The sequence below is a fragment of the Capra hircus genome, chromosome 2 (genome assembly GCF_001704415.2).
Source record: "Capra hircus breed San Clemente chromosome 2, ASM170441v1, whole genome shotgun sequence".
NCBI classification, from domain to species: Eukaryota; Metazoa; Chordata; class Mammalia; order Artiodactyla; family Bovidae; genus Capra; species Capra hircus.
The window spans coordinates 114,325,485-114,352,490 of NC_030809.1; the positions used below are offsets into that span (position 1 = coordinate 114,325,485).

At 38.2% G+C, this 27,006-nt stretch overlaps 1 protein-coding gene across 3 annotated transcripts in view; it reads right to left on the bottom strand.

Annotated features, from left to right (window-relative positions):
• Nucleotides 1–27,006, bottom strand: part of CHN1 (chimerin 1) — a 208,509-nt gene that overhangs the window by 66,716 nt on the left and 114,787 nt on the right. For 2 of the 3 annotated variants that reach the window (XM_018064906.1, XM_018064912.1), the window contains one exon: nucleotides 20,744–21,032. In XM_018064906.1, coding sequence (XP_017920395.1) covers nucleotides 20,744–21,032 — 289 coding nt within the window. Of the gene's footprint in view, nucleotides 1–18,696; nucleotides 18,721–20,743; nucleotides 21,033–27,006 lie in introns of those variants that run through there. The other variant, XM_018064919.1, reaches the window with a different exon arrangement.

Genomic DNA, 27,006 nt, shown 5'->3' on the forward strand with positions numbered 1-27,006 from the left:
CTTTTAATTTCATGGCTGCAATCACCATCTGCAGTGATTTTGGAGCCCAAAATATAAAGTCTGACGCTGTTTCCACTGTTTCCCCATCTATTTCCCATGAAGTGATGGGACCAGATGCCATGATCTTTGTTTTCTGAATGTTGAGCTTTAAGCCAACTTTTTCACTCTCCTCTTTCACTTCGATCAAGAGGCTTTTTAGTTCCTCTTAACTTTCTTCCATAATGGTGGTGTCATCTGCATATCTGAGGTTATTGATATTTCTCTCCTGACAATCTTGATTCCAGCCTGTGCTTCTTCCAGCCCAGCGTTTCTCATGATTACTCAGCCTTAAAAAGAAGAAATACCATTTGCTGCAAAATGGATGGAACTAGGGATCACCATATTAAGTGAAGTAACGCAGAGACATTACTTTGCCAAGTAATGTCTAGTCAAGGCTATGATTTTTCCAGCAGCCATGTATGGATGTGAGAGTTGGACAATAAAGAAAGCTGAGCACAGAAGATCTGATGCTTTTGAAGTGTGGTGTTGGAGAAGACTCTTGAGAGTTCCTTGGTCTGCAAGGAGATCCAACCAGTCCATCCTAAAGGAGATCAGTCCTGGGTGTTCGTTGGAGGGACTGATGTTGAAGCTGAAACTCCAATACTTTGGCCACGTGATGTGGAGAGCTGACTCACTGGAAAAGACCCTGATGCTGGGAAAGATTGGGGACCGGAGGAGAAGGGGCCGACAGAGGATGAGATGGTTGGATGGCATCACCGACACAATAGACATGGGTTTGGGTAGACTCTGGGAGTTGGTGATGGACAGGGAGGCCTGGTGTGCTGCGGTTCATGGGGTCACAAAGAGTCAGACACAACTGAGCAACTGAACTGAACTCAGAAACACAAAGATCATATGATATCACACATGTGGAATCTGAAACATGACACAAATGAACTTATCTATGAAAGAGAAACTGATTCACAGACATAGAAAATAAAAACAAACTTAAACTTATGGCTACCGAAGGGGGAAGTGATGTGTGTGTGTGTTAGTCGCTCAGTTGTGTCTGACTCTTTGCAATCCCATGGACTATAGCCTGCCAGACTTCTCTGTCCCTGAGTTTTCTGGGCAAGAATAACGGAATGGGTTGCCATTTCCTTCTCCAGGGGATCTTTCCAAAAACTGATGGGAGAGGCATACATTGGGCTGGCCCAGTGGCTCAATGGTAAAGAATCTGCATGTAATGCCGGAGCCACAGAACATGTGGGTTCAATCCCTGGGTTTGGGAAGATGCCCCTGGAGGAGGGCATGGCAACTCACTCCAGTATCCCTGCCTGGAGAATTCCATGGACAGAGGAGCCTGGGAGGCTACAGTCCATAGGGTAGAAAAGAGTCAGACACAACTGAAGTGACTCAGCATGCATGTAGGCAAAAGGCATAAATTAGGAAGCTGCGATGAACATATGCACACTACTATATATAAAATAAATAATAAGGACCAACTGTGTAGCACAGAGAACTAAACTCAATATTTTATAATAACATATGAGGAAAGAATTTGAAAAAGAATATATATATATATCTGAATCACTGTGCTTATACCTGAAACTAATACAACATTGCAAATCAACTATATTTCAATAAAAAATAAATTTAAAAAACAGAAAGCTGCTGTTCCTAAACTCTCCTATTCAATCTGTCTCATCACCCTTTAAAACAATTTTAAGAAATTTTAAACTAAAGCTCAGTGTTATTTATAGTTAAGTAGTTGGGAGCTTGGGTTCTCTGTAAAAAGAATCTCAACTTTACTTACTAGTTACTGGATCTTAGAAGTCTCAGTTTCTTCCTGTGTAAAACTGGAGTGATGATATAAGCTACCTCATGAAATGAGACAATGAATGGAATGTATGCAAAGCCTGTATCTTCAGTACCCAGCATGCAGAGAGCTCTCAAAGGTCAGGTGGTGGTAGTGTCGATGACACTGCTGATATCATTAGCATCAGTCTTATCATCTAACACGATGCGTGGAACACAGCAGATACTAAATATTGAAGAACGAGCACCCAGTCAAAGTACATTTGCAAGCCTTGCTGAATTCTTCAGACTCATAGAGAAATGCCTGTCTGAACGGCGTCAGCTTCTGGTCTTATGATATGGCCAGAATAGATTTAACATGAAGAAAATGGCCATTTTTAACAGTGTCTTCTGGCTTGATTTAAAAATAAAAAGTAACTGCTGGCCAGAGGTACAAACCAGCAGAGCATCTTAAATAATTTTTCCTCATTTGACAGCCAAAATGCAGGCAAATATGAACTGAAAACATGTTAAAGAGAAAATGTGTGACAACATAGGTATCATAGCAACACAGCTGACTACAGTATAACACTGAACTGAAAATGTTTGTTGTGTTAAGAGATCAGGTGCCACCTGAAATACAAAGGATGTCTGAGATTCATGAACTGCCATTTTTCAATTCCAAACATGGTTGAATCATGGTTTAAGTTAATATGCAGGACCAAAACAACAATTCTTGGAGGAATAGTGCAAACTGCCATGAAAATATATGAATCAATAAAATCCCTCATTGCTGCATTCAATATGCTGGCAAATTTGGAAAACTTAGCAGTGGCCATGGGACTGGAAAAGGTCACTTTTCATTCCAATCCGAAAGAAAGGCAATGCCAAAAATGTTCAAACTACCACACAATTGCACTCATCTCACATGGTAGCAAAGTAATGCTCAAAATTCTTCAAGCCAGGCTTCAACAGTACACAAACCACAAACTTCCAGATTTTCAAGCTGGATTTAGAAAAGGCAGAGGAACCAGAGATCAAATTGCCAACATCCAATGGATCATCGAAAAAACAAAAGAGTTCCAGAAAAACATCTACTTCTGCTTTATTGACTGTGGATCACAACAAACTGTGGAAAATTCTTCAAGAGATGAGAATACCAGACTACCTGACCTGCCTCCTGAGAAATCTGTATGCAGATCAAGAAGCAACAGTTAGAACTGCACATGGAATAACAGGCTGGTTCCAAATCAGGAAAGGAGTACATCAAGGCTGTATATTGTCACCCTGCTTATTCAACTTATATGCAGAGTACATCATGAGAAATGCTGGACTGGATGAAGCATAAGCTGGAATCAAGATTGCCGGGAGATATATCAATAACCTCAGATATGCAGATGACACCACCCTTATGGCAGAAAGCAAAGAAAACCTAAAGAGCCTCTTGATGAAAGTGAAAGAGGAGTGAAAAAGCTGGCTGAAAACTCAACACTCAAAAACTAAGATCATGGCATCTGGTCCCATCACTTCATGGGAAATAGATGGGGAAACAATAGAAACAGTGAGAGACTATTTTTTGGGGCTCCAAAATCACTGCAGATGGTGACTGCAGCCATGAAATTAAAAGATGCTTGCTCCTTGGAAGAAAGTTATATCCAACCTAGACAGCATATTAAAAAGCAGAGAGATTACTAACAAAGGTCTGTTTAGTCAAGGCTATGGTTTCTCCAGTAGTCATGTATGGATGTGAGAGTTGGACTGTGAAGAAAGCTGAGCGCCGAAGAACTGATGCCTTTGAACTGTGGTGTTGGAGAAGACTCTTGAGAGTCCCTTGGACTGCAAGGAGATCCAACCAGCCCATCCTAAAGGAAATCAGTCCTGAATATTCATTCATTGGAAGGACTGATGTTGAAGATGAAACTGACTTATTGATGTCAAATGATGGGAAAGATTGAAGGCGGGAGGAGAAGGGGATGACAGAGGATGAGATGGTTGGACGGCATCACTGACTCAATGCACATGAGTTTGAGTAAGCTCCAGGAGTTGGTGATGGACAGGGAAGCCTGGCATGCTGAAGTCCATGGGGTCACAGAGAGTCAGACATGACTGAGGGACTGCACTGAACTGAAAACCCCTCTGTACTGATGAGTTCCAAGAAAATGTTAGATGGAAAAGGGAATTTGGTAATATCTACCTTTAATGAGCCTAAAGTTTATTTTTCTTCTATGAACTCAAACTCATGCCTTGCTGGAAAATTCCAAGATGAAACTATTTTCAAATGCATGAATTAATAAGGAAGACATTAAGAAGTATGATGTTAAAAAAATAACTTGCCTAAAATATCTCTTCCTGCAGGATCAGCTGTACATTTTAAAGTGGATGCTTTCGTTTCATTTTCCAGTGTTAGAAATATTAAACCATGTCATCATTTGAACAGCGTTTTCTCTGTTGTCTTTCTTTTCAAAAGAAACTGGTTTTGAGATACTAAGGATAGAACTGACTGCAATATTTTACACCAGTCGTGCTGTTTTTTTTAAACACCAGTACATTAAATTAGTTACTTTGGGTCACATATTTAGACAATTTTTCCTAACTTTGTCTCTTCTGTTGTTTCTACTCTGGATTATGTTTAGAGTTTTATACCCCTACATTTGCAAAACTATCCCAAAGAGAGTCAGCATCATACCAAATGATGTAAAAGGCAATGGGGACTTTGTGGGGATGGTTTTCTCTAGGAGAAGTATTGTCTGAGTTGCAAGCTGAGTTGGTGGCTTTCTCCATGGAATACTATTTTTTAACTGGGAAGAACAACTAACATAAATGCTGATTACTGAGACTTGGAATTTTCTCAAAAATGAACAAATGAGCCTGCTACCTCAAGGAAAGTAACATGACAGTCGGTGATAAAATCCAAACATACAAATGAAAATAAGAACTCTGTAAACTTTGTGTCTGCCACACTGAATGTGATGGCTTCCCACTGCTTAATGAGTTTTCTGATGAAATGAATGATGAGACTAAGAAACATGATTTTTTGTATCATATACAGAAATGTTTCAGTGTTTGAAAGTCCTAAATTAACTCAGTGAACCATTATTTTCCAAATGTCCAATGCATGTGGTTAAGTTGAAAGAGCCCTTCAGACTTCAAGACAGACCAATGGATTTTAGTGTAACAGAATAAGAAATGCTTATTTACAACATTTCAGATTCTATATTGCAAGTAATCTTTAAGAAACTACACTTATCCAGTTTTGGTATATCAAAGAAAAACATCCAAATTATCTGAAAAGGCTTTTAAGACACTCCTCTACCAAATGTTTACTTGTATGAGGTCAGATTTTTTCATATACTTCAACCAAAATAACATACCACCATATACTGAATGTAGAAGCATTTAAAAGAATCCAGTTCTTAATATTATGTGTAAAGAGATCCTAAGTCCAAAAAGTTTGAGAATCACTGACCAAACCCATAAGGCATAACCTTTACTACACACAGGATCTCATACACATCACACACAACATATAGAGAGACAATTATATTAACAGACGTCTGGGTCCCATGTTGATTCTATTGAATCAAAATTTCTGTAGGTATCTCTACTGTATATTAAGTTTCACTAGTGAAAGCACTGATCTGACTTAGCACTTTAATAAACAAAAAACAAAAAAATATTCATGACTACATATTTTAGGACTTTCCCAGAAGTTTATTTTACATTAAATTTATTTTTAAAAAGTTTCTTCAGTTTCATTTCTCAAAAGTACTAATATTAACAGTAAGATCTTTGATTAAATCTTTATTCACTATTATTGGTTTCCTTGCTTCTAAGAGATACCGAGAAGAATGATAAACTCAAACTGAGTTTAAAAGCTGAGAGAGTTTTTGTTTATTTTTCTTTTTGCCTCTAAATTATAATAAACTCTCCACAGTAAGTTTTACATATAGTCTCTGGAATACTGATTTGAAAGACACTTCAACTGCTTTCAGAATCTTGTTTATTTAGGAGGTGACTGTCAACTCAGAGGTCTCTTGTCAGTTTCAGAGCTAAGCAAGCACCAACTTTGACAATGAAATGCTAATAAGCACTTTGAAGACTGAAATGATGAAAACCTTTAGATGTCAACCTGAATTCAAGTTACCTACTGGAAATGTAAAAGCGTGCTGAGTAATCATAAATACAATAAATGTGACATGCTTTATTATATTATAAATCTTACATTCATTAATACATAGATAAATTATGTTAATCATTTAATATGGTTGTTATACAAACTTAAAAGAAATTTACCCAGATCTCATTCTATTAAGTATACTGCGATTTAAAATACACATGCTGAAATGACAGCTTTGCACACTTACGTATAATTTACATCACATAACTATAAATACTTATTTATTTGTGTTGCTGTTGTTCCTACGAAAGGAACAAGACTATTTGGATTTGTACACTTCTGTGGTACTTAAGGAGAAGGCAATGGCACCCCACTCTAGTACTCTTGCCTGGAAAATCCCATGGACGGAGGAGCCTGGTAGGCTGCAGTCCATGGGGTCGCAAACAGTCGGACACGACTGAGTGACTTCACTTTGACTTTTCACTTTCATGCATTGGAGAAGGAAATGGCAACCCACTCCAGTGTTCTTGCCTAGAGAATCCCAGGGATGGGGGAGCCTGGTGGGCTGCCGTCTATGGGGTCGCACAGAGTTGGACACGACTGAAGCGACTTAGCAGCAGCAGTGGTACTTAAAGAAGGGAGGGTAGCATTTGACACAATTAACTTTTAGAGAACTAAGCTACATTATAGAGAAGGATAGTTTTTTTTACATTTAAAATTTGAACATAAGCTCTCTTATTCTGTAAGGCAGAATCTTCTTTTAATATTTGATAAGAGTTTATTTTAAAAACTGAACAGTTACAGTTCAACAGTAACATGCCTCAGTGGGTGAAGGGCCCATCTGAACTACAACTTCCTTTGGACAGGTTCCAGGATGTTTTAACTTCTCTATTTTGAGTAACCCAATTATTCAAAATACAGTGATCTACTTAGATTAAATACTAACAGAGTCCAATGTTCCGTCTCCACGATGACATCAAGGGGCATCCGGTGGAAGGGTCTGGTTATCCTCTGTGATTTCATATTTTAAAATAAAGGATGCCCTACTAAAACAGACCTATACAATCCCTTGATAACTCACCATAAACCTCTCATCTCCAAAGATACTTATTTTATTATAATACCTACCCTCAAAAGGATTGCTATAAAGATTAACGGAGATAATCAGGTAAAGTATTTAGCCGACTTTCTCACATAAAGAGGCTCAATAAATGATAGTTACTACTGTTCCTAATTTTATAACTTTAAGAGATCTATACTGAGGAGCAAGAAGAGACCTTCAATTGCCTGAGGCAAAAAAAAAAAATTATATGACCAGCTCAAAGACTTAAAGCAGAGTCAAGTTCAGTTCAGTTCAGTTGCTCAGTCGTGTCCGACTCTTTGCGACCCCATGAATCGCAGCACGCCAGGCCTCCCTGTCCATCACCAACTCCCAGAGTTCACTCAAGCCTATACCTAAATCAGCATGTTTAAACTTAAAAGCTTTTGCACAGCAAAGGAAACCATAAACAAAATGAAAAGACAACTCACAGAATGGGCAAAAACATTTGTAAACAATGCAACCAATAAGGGATTAATCTCAAAATGTACAAACAGCTCATGCAGTTCAATATTAAAAAAAACATACAACCCAATTTAAAAAAATGGGCAGAAGATCTAAATAAATATTTCTCCAAAGGAGACATACAGATGACAAAAAAGCACCTGAAAACATGCTCCACATTACAAATTATTAGAGAAAGACAAATCAAAACTATAATAAAGTATCACCTCACATAGTGCAGAATGACCATCATCCAAAAAAAAAAAAAAATCTACAAAGAAATGCTGGAGAGAGTGTGAAGAAAAGGGAAACTTTTAACACTGTTGGTGGGAATGTAAACTGGTACAGCCACTATGGAGAACAGTATAAAGGCTCCTCAAACTAAAAATAGAACTCCGAGATGATCCAGCAATCCCACTCCTGGGCATACCCAGAAAAAACATACTTCAAAAGACACAGGTACCTCAATGTTCTTACAGCACCGTATACAACAGCCAAATCATAGAAGCAACCTAAATGTCCATCAACAGGTAAATGGATAAAGAAAATGTGGTACATATATACGATGGAATATTACTTAGCCATAAAAAGAATGAACTAACACCATTTGCAGGATGGACCTAGAGATTATCATTTAAAGTGAAGCCAAACATAGAAAGACAAATATCATATGATATCATTTATATGTGGAATCTAAAAAATGATACAAACGAACTGATTTACAAAACAGACTTAGGAGACAAACTTATGGTTACCAAAGAAGCAAGAAAGGGATAAACTAGGAGACCGGAGTTAACATATGCACACTACTATATATAAAATAATCAATAAGGACCTACTATATAGCACAGGGAACTCTACTGAATATGATGTAATAAGTTACATGGGAAAATAAGCTAAAAAGAATAAATCTATGTGTGAGGCTTCCCTGATAGCGCAGATGGTAAAGAATCCGCCTGCAGTGCAGGAAACCTGGTTTGATCCTTGGATTGGGAAGATCCCCTGGAGAAGGGAATGGCTACCCACTCCACGTATGATGGAACTACTGTGCTGTACACCTGAAATTAACACAACATTATACACTGACTATATGCCAAAGTAAAAGTAGATTTTACAAAATCTGCATGCTTTTAGTCTGTTCTACCTCTTAAATAATAAGTTCTTAGAAGCACAGAATCTTAAGCCTGAGAAACCTCTTCAGGGTTAACCAAAAAAATTTATGAGTGATACCTAGAGGGACTTGAATGTCGTCTCTGAAGCTGAGTCCTTCATTTTACAACTGAGGCTCAGAGAAGTTGATGACATGCTTAAAGTGACATCATCAAAGTCATAAGATGACGATCCTGATCTCCTGTTCCAAGGAGATGCTCAATTAAAAAAAAAACAAAAAACAGATTTGGGAGTGTGTGTAGGAGGGGCTGGATAAACAGAAGGTAATATGTGATCATCAAAGCTCCTTCTGAAGTGCTACTATCTAATGAGTAAAGGTGGATCTTTATGGAAAACAAATCTCAAAAATTAAGGAATTAAGGGAGAAAGTGAATAGCATAAACAGGGCATTTGAACTAGATGCTGTGGACCACTTCAAAGTTATGACCAAACATTAGCTTACAGGGCTACAGAATTTCTTTTATGAGTTAACACTAAGTCAAATCTTAAGAATCCATTACTATTTACGCATTCTGTCCTAGAGTGAAAAAAATTAAATTAGCTTAAAAGTTTAGAATATTCTTGTATGAAACCCAAAGTAAAAACCCCTTGTTTACAGCCCAGTATCACTACGAATTAAAAAAAATAGGAAATCATAAAGAGAAAACAAGAATCGAATAATATTGCTTATATGTGGAATCTAGAAGAATGGTACAGATGAACTTATTTGCAAAGCAAAACAGAGTCACAGATGTAGAAAACAAACTTATGGTTACCAAGTGTGGTGGGGTGGGGGTGGGATGAATTGGGAGATTAGGATTGACGTACGATAAAGTGTCTGTCTACAATGCAGGAGACCTGGGTTCGATCCCTGGGTCGGGAAGATCTGCCGGAGAAGGAAATGGCAATCCACTCCAGTAGTATTGCCCGGAAAATCCCATGAACAGGGGAGCCTGGGAAGGAAATGGCAATCCACTCCAGTACTATTGCCTGGAAAATCCCACGAACAGGGGAGCCTGGTAGGCTACAGTCCATGGGGTCACAAAGAGTCGGACACGACTGAGCAACTCCACGCCACAGTTTAGTTATCAACTAAGTAAAATTGATAACTAAGGAGAGCCTACTGTATAGCTCTGTGGTGACCTAAATGGGAAGGACATCCTAAAAAGAGTGGATTCATGTACACGTCTAACTGATTCACTTTGATGTACAGCAAACACTAACAAGACACTGTAAAGCAACTATACTTCAATAAAAATTAATTTAAAAACTACAAAAAGAATAAAAATTGGGTAGCTAAAAAAATGAAAAGTAAATGAAAATCTAAAATTAAAAAAAAAGCCCCTTTGCAGTAACTATGAACACTGCTTCCAAACTAAAGCATCAGTCATAATCATTAATTAGGCAAATTAATTAGGCAATCATCAGTCATAATCATTATGCAAAGGCACTGGCAGGGGGGCAGGGGCGCTTTATCTAAAAGGAAACAAAGGAAATTTACTATTCACACTGAAATAAGTGGTAAATTTGAATGTTATGTCCACAACACTGTAATAAATTTCTGGTTTAAGTAACAGTTCCAGAAAAGTCCTTCTTGTGTATCCTGCAGATGGAATTTAATGGAAATCCTTTCCTCTTAAAAGCTTTATTAATTTAGAACTGGTAACTGTAAATGATACACATGTTTGGCCCTCTCTTTCTCTCTCTCTCTCACACACACACACATTCACATATATAAACAACACTCATATATAAAGCATTCAGTTTGGCTGCTGTCTGAGGGCAAACAGCAGAATATTATTGGTTATGTTAACCTGTCAATAGCACGATATAGTGGGATTTCTATATTCTTACTGTTTTTCACTTTTCTCATTCACTCCCATTCCAATAGTCTTTTCTGAAGGAGATGGGAGAAAAGTTATAACCATTTCTCCAGGAGTTTTATGTGACCTATATAGTCTTCCCCATGGAAACTTGTTACACAAGAGAATGTCATTCTTCACCTGGGACTGGGCAGAGAACTCTGGTCTACAGGACTCTTGAATGGGTTACAACTGCATGCTTTCAAGTATTGCAGAGAGAAAAATCTAAGTGCTTTAGCAGTCTCTACAAAGCTGGAAAAAATGCTTTAGTGGTGTTCCATAGTGAATTCTGGAATCATATCAGTGCAACAAAGAATGCCTTTTTTCCCTTGGAGTAGACTGGGAGGAGGAAGCAGAAATGGTAGTTTTTCTCATTATTATACCTCAGACCATGTAGTACAGTTCACAGTCAGAGAGCAGGGGACACCTTTTCCGGTCAACTTGAGTGTGACTAACACCTGTCATAGGCCCTAGCCCAGGTCAGAGAGGAATGGCAAGGGGGACAGCCAGTGATTAAAGGAGGGCTGGCTCAGTGCTTCTGGCTCAGGTCCAAGATGCTAGCAGATTCTTCCTCCCTGCATCTAAGAACCCTCTCTCACTATGCACCCAAAATTATTAAACTCCTTGTTATAGATTAAAAAGGAAGAGTCCAGTGATAGGATTCAACTTCAACAAGTTATAGTATCTTGCAATCACTATTACATATTAACAATTCTTTTGTTGCTTGTATTTTCCTAAAAATACATGACCTGAAAATTTTATATCTAACAGAGACCAGGAAGATAGGCATTTAAAAATAATAAGATGACAAGCAAAAATAAATAAAAAGAAAAAGGTGGGGGTCCAAAGTGCTATAAATGTAGACAACTAAACATTAAATGGGATGTCACCTGTCATATCAACCATTAAACAAATTTCTTGTCCTGATGGAAATCTAATCAGTAGTGGCCTTAGGCAGGAGATGAGGGGTGAGATTTTCTACAAAGGGACACTTGGGAACTTTCTGGAGCAATGAAATATTCTATATTTGATTGCAGGTGGTGCTTTACACAGGTGCCTACATTTGTCAAAGGTCACCAAATGGTACATGTAACTGAATATATTTTACAGTATGTAAAAGATACTCAATAAAATTCACTTATAAAGAATTCTTGGGAAATGAGCCTGTAAGGAGGTATGGGTTCATTTGTAGAGTTTTCCCCATTATATAAAAAAGAGAACTTTCTGAAGAGCTAGGGCATCAGTTGTTTCCTTACTATGAACCTGCACAACAGCCCAAAGTCATTCTAAAGTTACAATGCAAACTATCAATATATCCACACTTAGGGGGTCCCTTCCTGTTGAGTGGGCAAAAAGAAGGGAGTTGTAAATCTCGTAAGAAGGTGCTAAACAATCTGCAGCTTGTATAAAAGCTTCCGCTTTTGGGGAGAAATTCTATCGCAAAGGTGACCTTTCATCAAACATTGCTGGTAAATAAGTACAGAAACTTAGAAATCATCAAGGAAAATGTTTAAGTTGTATGAGATAGAAAATTGAATAATATAAAATAGGTCACCAGCAAGTCTATAGCATTAGTGGATTTTCACTGGATGGTTCTAGAAGCTAAGGGAATAGAAGATAACAGGGTTGATTCATTCAAGTTATTGAGCAAATTAGTTAAAATAATGTAGCAGCACAAAAATTTTAAAAGAAACATACAGACAAGGGTGCAAGCAGTGGCCATTAGAGACATCTACAGTTTCCTACTGAAAGAATCTTAATAGCTGCAATATAAAACTCAGGTTTGAGCATTTCTGACCAGTTATGATAACTTGTTGAAGTTATAGCTAGATAAATCTCAAGCTAAATATATCAAAACCTCAGATATGCAGATGGCACCAATCTAATGGCAGAAAGCGAAGAGCAACTAAAGAGCCTCTTGATGAAAGTGGAAGAGAAGAGTCAAAAAGCTGGCTTAAAACTCAACATTCAGAAAACTAAGATCATGACATCCAGTCCTATTTCAGGCAAATAGATGGGGACACACGGAAACAGTCAAAGACTTTATTTTTGAGGGCTCCAAATTCACTGCAGATGGTAACTGCAGCCATGAAATTAAAAGACACTTGGCTCCTTGGAAGCTATGACAAACCTAGACAGCATATTAAAAAGCAGAGACATCCCTTTGCCAACAAAGTTCTGTCTAGTCAAAGCTATGATTTTCCAGTAGTCATGTATGGATGTGGGAGCTGGACCATAAAGAAGGCTGAGTACCAAAGAATTGATGCTTTTGAACCGTGGTGCTGGAGAAGATTCTTAAGTCCCGTGGACTACACGGAGATCAAACCAGTCAATCCTAAAGGAAATCAACCCTGAATATTCACTGCAAAGACTGATGCTGAAGCTGAAGCTCCAATACTTTAGCCACCTGATGCAAAGAGCCGACTCACTGCAAATGGCCCTGATGCTGGGAAAGACTGGAGAAGAAGGGGATGACAGAGGATGAGATGGTTGGATGGCATCACTGATTCAGTGGAAATGAGTTTGAGCAAACCCCAGGAGATAATGAAGGACAGGGAAGCCTGGTATGATACAGTCGGTCCATGGGGTCGCAGAGTTGGAAATGACTAAGCAACAAAGGTAACTTTAAGGAAACTAAGAAGAGTTAAGGACTAACTTAGGAGGCCATATAAAAAACGTTAAGTTTTCATAACTCACAAAAAGGCTCAAGCCATAGCTATGACTTATCAGTCTCCAAGAGGTCTAAATATTAGGGGGAGAGAAAGCGAAAGTGAATGTGAAGTCGCTCAGTCGTGTCTGACTCTTTGCGACCCCATGGACTGTAGCTTACGAGACTCCTCCATCCATGGAATTTTCCAGGCAAGAGAACTGGAGTGGGTTGCCATTTCCTTCTCCAGGGGATCTTCCCGACCCAGGGATTGAACCCGTGTCTCCCGCATTGCAAGCAGACGCTTTTATCACCTGAGCCACCAGGGAAGTAGGAGGAGAGAGGATGACTTCAAATAGAAGGGGAAAATATAGGGCAAAAAGCAGAAGATGAAAATTACAGATCCAAGTCATTGAACATAAGGTCTGATATAAGTATTTACTAAAACTGGTGAGCTGACTCTTTTAGAATGGGCCCACAAAGTTAGTTAGACAATGTGGGAAGGCCAGAGTATCGCATGACAGCCTCTACTTGCTTGGGACCCCAAATGCTATGACCATCCTGAGGTCAGCAGAGTTGATTTCTGTTCCATGAAGCTAATGAATGGGGATCTTGCCACCAATGATTATTTCCTCACCAAAATTCTAAAGGCTCTAAAATAGCAATTGTGAAAGAATTTCTAGTAGCTTCCTTTTGAAACCCTCAAACCAGTGATTTAAGAGTTATTTTATTTACTTAATTGGCCCACACATAGAAATCTTCCAAAACTGCAGCTGGCTTGGAAAATTACAATTTGGTCTTCCGTTGGCCTGGTTCTTTGGAGCTGAGGAACTGATGTTTATCTTTCATCTTCCTCTTTCCATCTGGTTTTCCCTAATGGCTTTCAATTACTAATCCTTTCTGTGGGTGATATTATAGAAGGACAGATGAGATTCACACAAACAATTTCCTGGGTCACATTTGAATTTTCATCAATCATTTCAAGCATGAGATTTTCTGGTGGGGCCTAGCTTGTCCTGACACATGACTGGTACTGTGAGTTTGGGGAGACGCATTCTGCCATGTCAGCTGCTTTGAGCATAACCCTAAAGATGTGTCTCCATGCGCCACCCTTCACAAACTACTTCATGTCACAAAGACAATTTTTCTAGAATTGTCTAGAAGTATATATATTTTATATATATATCATGTATCAGATGGTATATGTGTGGAATGAGGAATGGCCTTCCCTGCTGTACAGAGATACTCTAAAGCTTCTGAGAGCAGGGGACACCCTACTTTCCCATCAACTTGACTGTGACTAACACCTGCCTTGGGACCTAGCCCAGGTCAGAGAGGAATGGCAAGGGAGACAGCTGGTGATCAGAAGAGGGCTGGCTCAGTGCTCCTGGCTCAGGTTCAAGACCCTAGCAGGGCAGAGAAGATCTTCCTCCCTGCACATACAAACCCTCTGTCACTGTTACAGATTAGTCCTTATTACAGATTGGAAAGTGAAGAGTCCACAGTGATAGAATTTAACTTCAGCAAGTTACAGTATTTTGCAATCACTACTACATACCAACAATTCCTTTGTTGCCCATATTTCCCTAAAAACACATGACCTGAAAAGCATTACAACTAAAATGACAGTCTAATTAAGAGACTTCACTCTGTGATGAAGCAAGTAGGAGCCTTTGGATGTCTTCTTGTGAACTCAGAGGGCCAATGAAGCACTGAAAAGACAGATCTTGGAGTATCCTACACATGCTGTTTCTAGTGAAGGAACAGTCCTGAGACCCTGAATCGGCATCTGGTTGCTGATCATTCTGAGCCTAGAGGGCAATAACATGTCATGTACAAGGAGGCCACTTTACAAAATCCCATTAATATTCATAACCACCAGTGCAATGGAATCCAGAGACCTTTTTTTTTTTTTAAAGACTGCAGCAGACTGAGATCTAGGGAGGTTAAGGGCTTGCTAAGAACACACAGACTTGTGTGTGTGTATATATATATACATACTGACCACGTCCGCTTCCAAGTGGCACTAGCGGTAAAGAATCCGCCTGCCCATGCAAGAGACGTAAGAGAAGCAGGTTTGATCCTTGGGTTGGGAAGATGGAGGAAATGCCAACCCACTCCAGTATTTCACCTGGAGAATCCCATGGACAGAGGAGACTGGCGGGCTACAGTCCACAGGGTCGCAAAAAGTCAGACACGACTGAGTGACTTAGCACACACACTGATCACGCAGGCTCTTTGTTTTAAAAACTGTACTTGATTTCTTAAGAAGGTCATTGAGAAGAGGACAAACCCACTATGAGAAGTTCCGTATGGAAGCTGTAGTCTCCTCATAAATTACTCAATTGATTTTTTTAATACAAATAAGTGACGCTGGGCCCATGTGGCAGTTCTCTAAGGGCCCGTTCTCCCTGAACAACTGATCCTAACCTTGAACCAACCACATGGGAGACCTGACGAGGGGCAAGAGGGATGGACGAGGATAAAGGCAGAGTAAAGGAGAACAAGAGGAGCACGGTGTGGGGAGGAGCAAGGACGAAGAACAGGAGGCCCCAAGACCGAGAAAACCCCAAATCCAGTAACCAGACGGTTTTCTTCAGACTGTTTCATGCTGCCCACTTTGCTGGTATCGTTACTTTTACCATGATTAAGTTTGGGTTTCTTATGATTTCTACATTGAGATGATAAGAAACAGAAAATGTGCTCTGTGTATTTTTAAGCAAAGTAAAACACTGGGCAGAGTGGCTTTGTGGGAGACTACGACAATTAGCAAACCAGACAGTCCGTGCTCCTTCCGCTTTCCCAGGGGATAAAGACTCCTGCCACTTTATGAAGCTAACCAAAGAATTCCAGCAGTTATAGCACTTTTGGTAGGGCTTTCATTTCAACAAAGCTCTGTAATACATATGCAGTCTGGGGATCCCCAAAGAAGCCTTTGAAAAAAATTTTAAATGTACAGGAAATTCCTTAAATTATATATATACCATATATACATACCATATATACCATATTTTACATATATGTTTGTACATATATAAACATACCAAGAATTGCACTCATCCCAAAATTCTAGGGAAAGGAAACATGTATATACACACAGACACACATAGGTTATTTAGCTTGGTGAACTTCCATAAAACCAACAAGCTGATTTTGCCCCCTCTTGCCATCACAGGCTATCCTTATCTATGAGACAGGTTTTGAGCTTAGGGGACTAAATCCAAAAGGAAAGTGGTTCTGGATAGAGTCAAGAGTTCTGACTGACAGTATGGTTTTTGAAATGCAAATTATGTATTTTATTTGACAACATGTATTATTAACGGTTACAGGAGACATTTTTAAAAATATAAATTTATTTTAATTGGAGGCTAATTACTTTACAATATTGTATTGGTTTTGCCATACATCAACATGAATCCACCACAGGTATACACGTGTTCCCCATCCTGAACCCCCCTCCCACCTCCCTCCCCATACCGTCCCTCTGGGTCGTCCCAGTGCACCAGCACCAAGCATCCAGTATCCTGCATGGAACCTGGACTGGCGATTCGTTTCATATATGGTATTATACATGTTTTAATGCCATTCTCCCAAATCATCCCACCCTCTCCCTCTCCCACAGAGTCCAAAAGCCTGTTCTATACATCTGTGTCTCTTTTGGTGAAAAGACATTTTCAAAAAGCATGGTTTTGGAGAATGTAAAGCTACATTACTAGTAAGTGCAGAATAATCATAAAACCACTGTGTTCTGCCACAGGTCCAGGACCTGTTGAAGCAAGTGCACTATATTTACTATTTGGAAGAAGAAACTGTTCCCTGTGGGAGAAGGTGAGGTTGGGATGATTTGAGAGAACAGCAGTGAAACATGCATACCATATGTGAAACAGATCGCCAGTCCAAGTTCAATGCATGAAACAGGGCACTCAAAGCCGGTGCACTGGGCCCACCCAGAGCGGTGGGGTGGGGAGGGTGCGGGGAAGGGGCTTTGGGACAGGGGATACATGCACACGTACACCCGTGGCTGATTCATGTCCATGTATGGCGCAAGCCACCACCACAATACTGTGAAGTAATTAGCCTCCAATTACAATAAATAATTAAAAATAAATAAATAGACAACCTTTTAGGGGAAAAAAAAATGTTATGGCCATAAAGCCATCCTGCCAGGGCTTCCCTGTTGGTCTGCTAAGTCACTTCAGTCGTGTCCGACTCTGTGCGACTCCATAGATGGCAGCCCACCAGGCTCCCCCCGTCCCTGGGATTCTCCAGGCAAGAACACTGGAGTGGGTTGCCATTTCCTTCTCCAATGCATGAAAGTGAAAAGTGAAAGGGAAGTCGCTCAGTCATGTCCAACCCTTAGCATGGACTGCAGCCTACCAGGCTCCTCCATCCATGGGATTTTCCAGGCAAGAGTACTGGAGTGGGGTGCCACTGCCTTCTCTCCCTGTTGGTCTAGTGGTTAAGAATCTGCCTGGCAATGCAGAGGACACTGGTTCAATCCCTGGCCCAGGAAGATCTCACAGGCCGCAGAGCAACCGAGCCTGTGCGCTGCAACGACTGAAGCCCACGTGCCTAGAGCCTGTGCTCTGCAGTAAGAGAAGCCAACACGATGAGAAGTGCGTGCTGCACAGCACAGAGTAGCCCCTGCTCGCTGCAGCTGGAGAAACCCTGTGTGCGGCAGTGAAGGCCCATCACAGCCAAAATAATAAACAATAATAAATCTTAAAAAAAAACCCATCCTGTCAACCTTCCACAAAAGCTCAGACACTCAACTTACATACCTTAAGGACTGGAAAAAATACATGTAGAATTCTCATCCTTCAATTCTAGAACAAAGGAAGACCTTAAGAGATCACCTGGCTCAAAACTTCCCAAAGTGGGTTTCATGAAACATTATTCTCCCAAAATGTTCTGAATAGGGGTGAGGTGATTCAGATGAGTTTGGGAGAATTCTTGAGAGTCACAATGCACATTAGGGACTGCAAAGCTGTGCAGTCTACAGAAAAGAAATGATTAAGTTTATTTTTTTTAAAACTTAATTTTATCAAACCTATTTGAGCACAGAACCCTATTTGCAATATTTATTAAAATCCTGTAAACTACTGTTTTGTAGAAAAACCCTTGTCTTCTATATTGAAAAAATGAAGTTGAGACAGGTTAGGGATTTGTCTCAAGGTCATACAGTTAGTAGATACACTGAAAACAGATTTCTCCTTTCTAGGCTTCACTTTAGTGCTCTTTCTTGTGTTGTTCTCATACAAAGCCTGTACCTCCAGAAGGACCACAGACGATATAAACCAGACCCTGGATGTCATCTAGTCCAGAGCCCTCTTATTTAAAGGGGGAAACACAGTCTCAAGAGAGGTGGAAAAGCTTGCCCCAGTAACAATGCCGGCAGTAGAACCTAGCTCTTAATTCCAATGCTCGTATCCTTTCCACAACAGCAAACTAGCTCCTGCAAAGCCAACATTTTCCACCCCTGAGAAAAAGGAGTGATGGATAAGAGGGGATTTAGCCATTCAGGACCCAGTAAAATACTTATCAAAGTGCACTTGTGTCAGTAGGTATTTTAAATCATTTAAACATGATTGTCTTTACTTACAAATGTCATCCACTGTGACAGGGAATCAATGTTTCAAGCTGTTGAACAGGTCATCATCCCTGCCCTGTTGGATGACACCTGTAAATAAAATAAATCTAGTTTTGAGTGAGTAGATTTTAAGCCAACTAGATTTAAGATGCATGCAGCTTAAAACAAAGAGTAGTTTTTAAGAGATGATTCTTAATCAAGGTTTGCTGAAGAGAAACACTTTCCAGGGCGAGCTATTTCACTCTACGCCACTGGCCTTCAGCACAAAAATCCAGGTAACAATACAGGTAATGTTGCCAGAATATAGAGGGCACCACGGCTCTTAGAACTAAAAGCTTCTTTCAGGCACTAGCTACCTCAGTCTCTTGCCTCTGTGAATAATATTTTCACCGTATAGGAGGGACAACCAAGGCACTATGAGGTTAAATGATTAGTCCTATGTTAATGTTAAATAACTAAGTGTCTTTAACTTGAGTCCCTTAATGTAGAAAAATGTATACAGAACACATCAGCAAAGTTTATCATTAGGCTGAACCAATTTGAAAGACTTACAGACATTTAAAAAAGTATTTTACAGATGTTAACTTAGAATATTCTAGACACATCTTCATAACATATAATATCAGTGCTAGATATTTAAATGTAAGCATTACTAAAAAATGCCATGAATGAAAAATAAAAATGAGAAAATGGGAACTAGAGTGCAAAGAACAATATTAAATACAGCATGCACTTAGGATTCTAAATTCTAGTTACTTCCAAAACAGATTTGTAGTTCCTAACAAATTTAAGTATATGAAAACCATTTGCTACAGTCTATAATTTAAAATGCTGGTTTCTCTGTAGCCACAAAATACCACTCTAAGATCTGCCAGAAATTAAGATTTAGGTTGGACAATGCACATTTGAAATTTCCATTCTGTACCTAAATACTCCAAGATAATGGAAAGCATTCAATATTTTAGAATCCTGCCTTGAGGGAGTATGACTGTCATAGTAACATTCCCATCAAACTCACAACTGAGTGCTTACTTTGTGTCACAACACAAAGTGTCTGATTATTTTATACATACTATCTCAGTCAATCCTCCAAAGCTGAATATTATTACAATTTTACAAATAAAGAACATCAAAGCACAGAGAATTTAAGTAACTTGCTGAAGTTCATGCAACTGGTAAAATGATAGAATTTACACACAAATCTATTTGGTGACAGAATCAAGCTCAAATCACTATATAATACTACATTTATTTAATATGGCAAGTTAAGATACTCAAAAATATAAGAATTCATTTAAACAATTATAATCAGAAAACATAAAACTTTCCCAACTAAATCCCACACAGTATTAAATATGAGGAAATTCTCATTATTTTTCTTGGGGGATTAAAGGGAGACTAGGGACAATTTTCAAGGTAAAATTATTTTAATGCCAAGGAATTAAAAGTTCTGATGTTAACCTTAAATATATTACAATTAAGACAAATGAAAACCTTAAACTGTCTTTCATAATGATAGAAAAGTATATCCTCCTGATTTACTTTCTAAGTCCAGAGGTAAATTCTCCTGTTACTCAAGACTGATTCTCAAAATAGTGTAACAGTTATTGAAAAACTGAATTTAACCATGTGTATTTAAAAATACATGTTATCTGTCAATTTTCTAAAGAAGAGAACTACTTATAAATTACTTTTAAAGAAAACAAACTGATAGATAATGTAACCCCCTTAATTTTTTTATGTAATATAGCTAGCACAAGTTATGCTTCTGATTAAGACTCAAACTTTTTTTACTATAAAATTTGTTGGCCATTTTTTCCAACAAATTGTTAAAACTGATAAAATAAGAAATAATCAGGAATACAAAAACATACCTGACATATTTTAACTGAGTAAGAATCAGATATACGCAAAACTCAGCATCACAGAAACTAGACATTAAGGAAAAGGCACACCCTTTCCAGAGCACCACGGAGAAGTCAATCTCTTCTGGCAATAATGGTTTTCTTATAAGGACCCCAAACAGAAGAAGATAAAGTGTGGTTTCATGGTAGCTTACCCTTTTCTCTGACACCCCATCCTGGCCTGTAGAATCTTTCTCATCAAGTGTCTCTTTCAGGACTGGCATATGTTTTTGGTATGCTGGCTCTCTGTTTAAGGTTGTGTATCCTATGTGCTCATAAATTGGGTTTATCGTCATCTTGGCAATGTATTCTGCTGCCTTGGTTTCAATATAGAGAGTAATCAATCCATCAGTCACCAGATCGTGGATGGACTCAAAGCGCTTCTCCCCAACAAAGTGCTTTCCATCGTAGTAGAGCCTGAAGTTTCTGGTTTGACTTCCAAATCTGCCTCAATGAAATGGGAAAGATGTTTTTAAGAAAAGTAAGCAAGTGAATTCTTTCCGAAAAAAAAAAATTTTTAAACTATTGCCCTGTGTGTGTCTTCTTTGTTTGTTTAAATAAACTGTGGCTAATCTCTATGAATCGTCTGGAATATGGAAAGTTAAACTTTTGAACACAAAGAATGAATTTGCAACAATGAGGGATAATTGGACCAAAGCAGGCCTACCCTAGAACGTAAACTTTGTTCTTATTTATCTTTTTAAGCCACTTCATTATGACTCTAGGAAAAACAGTAGAAAATAAACCTCATATATTATTAGAACAGAGTCAATAATCAACTGGTCAACTATATATGACATTTCTGTATTAGCAGGTTCTTTCCAAGTTGATCAATAAAAGTATTCAATATACTTCAGATCCCAGCATTCGTGTCTTTTAATGGGAAAGCTCCACTAAGGGCTCACGTAGGTGTGATGCCAGCAATCATTTAGAGAAGAGCTGATTCCAGAACCTGAGTCACAGGTAGAGCAAGATGCCACAGAAACACACTTATGCTATTTCTAGCCATGGGTTAAGGACACGCTCTTCCCTTTTACATAGTCATCCTGTCTGCTTGCTGAGTCTGGGCAAGAGATGCTTGGAATACACACAGGGCATATAAGTCATAAACTACTGGACTCGAGAAATTCTATTTTTACTTCGGAGTCACATTTCAGTGGTATTTAAAAAGAAAAAACTGAAGAAGAATGGTTTCTGATAATTTCAGTATTTTGCTTCCTGCGGTAAACCTCAGAAATGGATCCAAGTTGGCACAACTAGTCTAATGTCCTTCCAAGATGACAAAGGCAAGAACATGCACCGAGTTCAATAAAAGCTGATGCCGAAATGCACTAAGGGCCATCTCACAGCCTCTGGAAGATAGCCCCGGGTGAGCCTAATTTAAAATCAAACAAATCAGAAAGGATATATTTAATTTCACTGTTAAAAATACACAGAACAGAGATGAACTAAAACATGAAATTAATAGCTGCTTAAGTGTTTAAATAGAACTGCAAACTTATGCAACAAAACTATTCTGGTATAGGTTACATTTCAGGAAGATAGAAGTGAGAATTTTCTTAAGATTTCACTTTAAATATGCCCTACAAAAGGAATCAAAAAAAATTTTTTTAAATAATGGTCTGAAAAAAAAATGGTCTGAGGTTTCTCTGATTCTGTCATTCAAATTAGACTTTAATAGTTATTTAATGTAGAACTCAATATTCTATACAAGCTGGTCCTTCTTCTAAAATAAAACTGATCTAGCTTTTGGTTCTTTAAAAGCAATTAAATTTTAGTTTATATTCAAGTGAATGATCCATATAATTCCACTTCCCATTCTCATTTTCCTCTAACGTTAAAGAGATATTTCTCCCAAGTAAATTTTCCTTATGATGTATGTCTAAAAAGTTGGAAGGTAAAATTTCTATACCAGAGTTAAATATACACTTTTTTTGAGTTAAATACACTGCTTTTAATATTTCCTCTTCACTAATATTCATTATTTGTTACTGCAAAATAAACACAGAAAGCCACTTTATAATTTTTGTAAGGTTCATACAGCAATAAACACAGTATTGTTTAACATTAAGCTCTTTCATATTTCACTTGCATTCAAGGCATTTCAGTAAGGGATTAGACCATTTTATTCCACTGGGGCTTCAGATTTTACAAATAAGCAGTTTCACAATGCGTATGGCACTTAAAGACTATCTAAGCAATGGTGGCAGGTGTTGTCACTCAGCTGTCTTCTGAAATCTGCTAAGTATGGGAGCACAGGGCAGAGGGAAGATGGCTGAACTGGCCTCACAGGGGTGGGATGGTTAACTGAAAGAGTGGAAATCTAAGGTTAGACTTCTTGACCCTTTACAATGAAGCTCTTTCCAAGCCATTCAAGGAGGGGTTTCCTGGCTACTTCTATGTTACTGGGCAAAGAGTCTAAGTAAGTTTGTTCTCAACTTAGTGACTTTAAGAGACTGTCTGCATGATTCCCAATTCCCAATACAAAGACAAGATGAAATGTTGAATTTTTACAAGTTTATCTTTAGGTGGTTTTCTAAAAAATGATTATAATAATATATATGACCTTATTCATATACAGAAATGTTACATTTCTATACAGTGATACATGATACCAAGTCACTCCAATATCCCCCTCACATTATGAAAGCCAAGAAACTCAATGTTTAACAAGATCTAACATATATACTCAAACCCACATAAGATCTGAGTTATTGTTTATGTCCCAGTACAAAAGACCTTTGCAGTCTTGAAAGAGGGTTTGGACAGGGGAAGGCAAGTCCTGGTTCCTTTGTGTTTAACAAAAAACTTCAGGCTTTGGCATCCGACAAATTAAGTTTATATCCTGGATCTGCCACTCAGTGAGGAGGTTTTGGGAAAATCATTCTTCAGATTCTGCATCAAGATACAGGAATAACATTACTCTATACAAAGTAACATCCCTTGACTGTGAGGATTACATAAGAATATTTAAAATAAAGTTACATACAGTTAACCCTTGAACAACACAGGTTTGAACTGTACTGATGACTCGGGTGTTTTCAACAGTAAATCCTATAGCACTACATTATCTGAGGCTGGCTGAATCTGCAGATCTGATAGTGGATATCACAGATAGAGAGGGCCAACTATAAGTGGTATGTGGGTTTTCGCTGTGCAGAGGGTAGGCATCCCTAATCACGACATTGTTCAAGGGTCAACTGTAGATAGTAGGTTCAACTGCAGTCCCCTGTCTCCTATGTTAGCTTAGACTTCTGCAGAGAATAACAGAATGATTATCAAACAATAAAGAAAAACAAACGATATTCAATAATATGTGCTGAAGTAACACTGGTTGTGTAGGAACATCTCTGCACTGGTTGACTTTACCGCCAATGAAAGGCAAAGAGGAGTTTTTTGTGAGTTTTTTCACTCAGGATGCCCCAGGTTTATACTATGTAGTTAACTGAGTGGAACTATAAACAGAGTGCAAAGAGGGGAGGAGAGAAGCTGGAAGAGTCCTTCCACAGGGCCTTGGGAGTTAGGTTTCTGATTTCAAAGAGAAGGGGTCAGTATATATACTTGTATTGAAAGCAGGATGTTTTAAATGGATCCAGCGATAACTCTGGTAGCTCAGACAGTAAAGAATCTGCCTGCAATGCAGGAGACCCGGGTTTGATCCCTGGGCTGGGAAGATCCCCTGGAGAAGGCAATGGCAACCCACTCCAGTACTCTTGCCTGGAGAATCCCATGGACAGAGGCAGCTGGCAGGCCCCAATCCATGGGGTCACACAGAGTCGGACATGACAGAGACGAACACACACACACTGACCTTTTGAAAGCAGAGTATTAATTTGTAAAAACCTGTTAATGCTAAACCATTTTCCCTTAATGTTTATAGGAAAATATTCTTTTCATCTTTTCTTATATTCACCCTCTGCTTCTGGCCTTATTTTTAAATAGCTGTCCATTTTTTGATGAACATGTTCACAACTGTATAGGTCCAACTCTCACCTAGATGGAGTTCAACAAGATGAAAATTTGTTTTCTCCAAAGTGGTAATGCAACTAACAGAAAAGAAAGACCAGAATAATCTGTTCTGAACTGCTACTGCTATACCATAATTATGACTTTCTAGAAAGAATGCCTTTTTATCCAGTGACTTCAGGTTTTGGTTTTCATGTTTTGAAAAACTGTTTTAATGCTGTGCCCATTTACATTCAGATGAATTTCAAAATACATAATTCTAAGAACTAACTTTAAAAAGTGAACAGAACCCTTAATACCATCCTTTCTATTTTTTAGCAAGTAAACTGCACTCATAAAAGAAAAATTCAGTCTAGAGGTACAAAATGATGAAAATAGATACAAAGAATGACCTTTGGGGTCTTACTTTACTTTTTTCTGAAATAAAGAATTAGTTGTGATTTGAGCCCAAAGTATTGGGAAGTATCTCTTCAAAGGAAAGCTCTAAGCTAACAGATGTTTCCTGTTAATAAACAGAAAACAAAACATATACAACACATTTGTCGAAGTTAACAATAAAATGTTAGAACTATTTCCAGAAACCAACATACAAAAGCAATTTTATTTATCATAAATATGTATTTGTGTATTTTTAGCAAAGAAGCTAGTGGTAAAATATCTCATAAATTCTTCTAATCATAAACATACTCTTGGAAGAAGGTTAAAAGAGAGACAAGAATATGGGGAGGCATTCACTTGAATACTAAAAAATGAATTTAAATTAACTAAGAAAGGCTGAGGGAGAGAGAACATAGCTATACACAATTTCAAAATATTTTCTCCATCTAAAACTTTTGTTAGGATACTACTTTTTCCTATCTTGCTGTATAATTCTGGATAGCAAAATGGGACAAAATATTAAGATATGTGAACTCAATGATGATATTCCCTTGGCAAAATAAATCATCTTGAGGAAAGAAGCAGACCAGTATATCTAACTAAACCTTCAAAGGTGGCACCAGGTAGCTCTGGGAGGTGGAACTGATACGGAAGAATTATTGCAAAAGATCTATTTGAGAAACAGTTAGATATCCCCTCACATTCCCCAATCTTGTCCCCTTCCCCACGCGGGTAGAAGAGTTGAGCTCTGTTCTCTGGATAGTGAATCAGGAGATTTTGAACCGAGGAACACCAGACAGAGTGGAAGGCAGAGATATCATCCTGTAAACTGAGTTTTAAATACTGAAGACTGAGACTTCATCTCTCTTTCCTTAAAACAAAAGAATGGAAGATTCTTCTCTGGGAAATCTTATCAGCTCAGCTGAAAAGGCATAAAATAGAGACATCATCCTGTATTCGGGAGGCTTCTCTCAAGCCCTCAGAACTACTAGTCAACTTTTTAGTTTTTATTTGCCTCAAGATATTTTCTAACTTCCCATGTGATTTCTCCTTTGACCCAAGAGTGTGCTGTTTAATTTCTACACGTCTGTGAATTTTCCATTTTTCCTACTGCTTGACTTCTAATTTCATTTCATTGTGACTGGAAAAGATTTTTGGTAAGATTCAGTTTTCTTAAATTCCTTAAGACGTGTTTGGTGCTCAACATGTGATATATGAGCGTTCTCTGTGTGCTTGAGAAGAATGTATTCAGTATTCTGCTGCTGTTGGGTGAGTGTTCTGTACATGTCTGTTAGGTCCAAATGATGTATAGCGTTGTTCAAGTCCTTCATTTTCTTTCCTGTCTAGTTCTATTCATTTAGTGCCAAATAAACTTAAATTATGAGCAGTACGCTGAGGATCAACTGATATCTGAGGAAAATCTCTTTGATGAAGGATAAAGGCAAACAAATGGAATCAAAACGAGCTGAAAGAAACAAACCAAAAGATGACAATATTTTTAAAATTATCAGTATGCTAAAAGAAACGAAAGTAGGATAGTTCATATTTCTATTCTTGAATAGGATTCAGCAAGAAGTATTAGGATGCTACAGGAAAGGAACAATACAGAATACATAGAAAAATAAGCAGAAAAAGGAAATAGAACATAAATGAAAATTTTAAAGAAGAAATAAAAGATAAAATTGAGAAGATATTTAAGAAGAACAAAATGACAATCAGATGAAAAGTAGACAAAAAATAAGATAGAGAATCAATCCAGGAAGTCCAACATCTAGGTAATAGGAGCCCTAAAAAGAGAACAGAGAAAATAGAAGGGGAAGAAATCTAAAAGGCAATTCAAGGAAATTTATCACAACTGAAGAATATAAGTTTATATGATGGAAAAAAATAGGCCCACATCAAAAGGGTAAATGATGCTCAAAGAGTGGTCCAGTAAATACAAATTAAATCTTCATAATGGTGAGCTTTTGTAACTCAGACAGTATTAGCCACTGGCAAGGATATAGAGCAGCTGATAAAACCAATACCTGGCATAGTTTTTAACAAAATGGTTTAAAATGGCCCAGTAAACTTG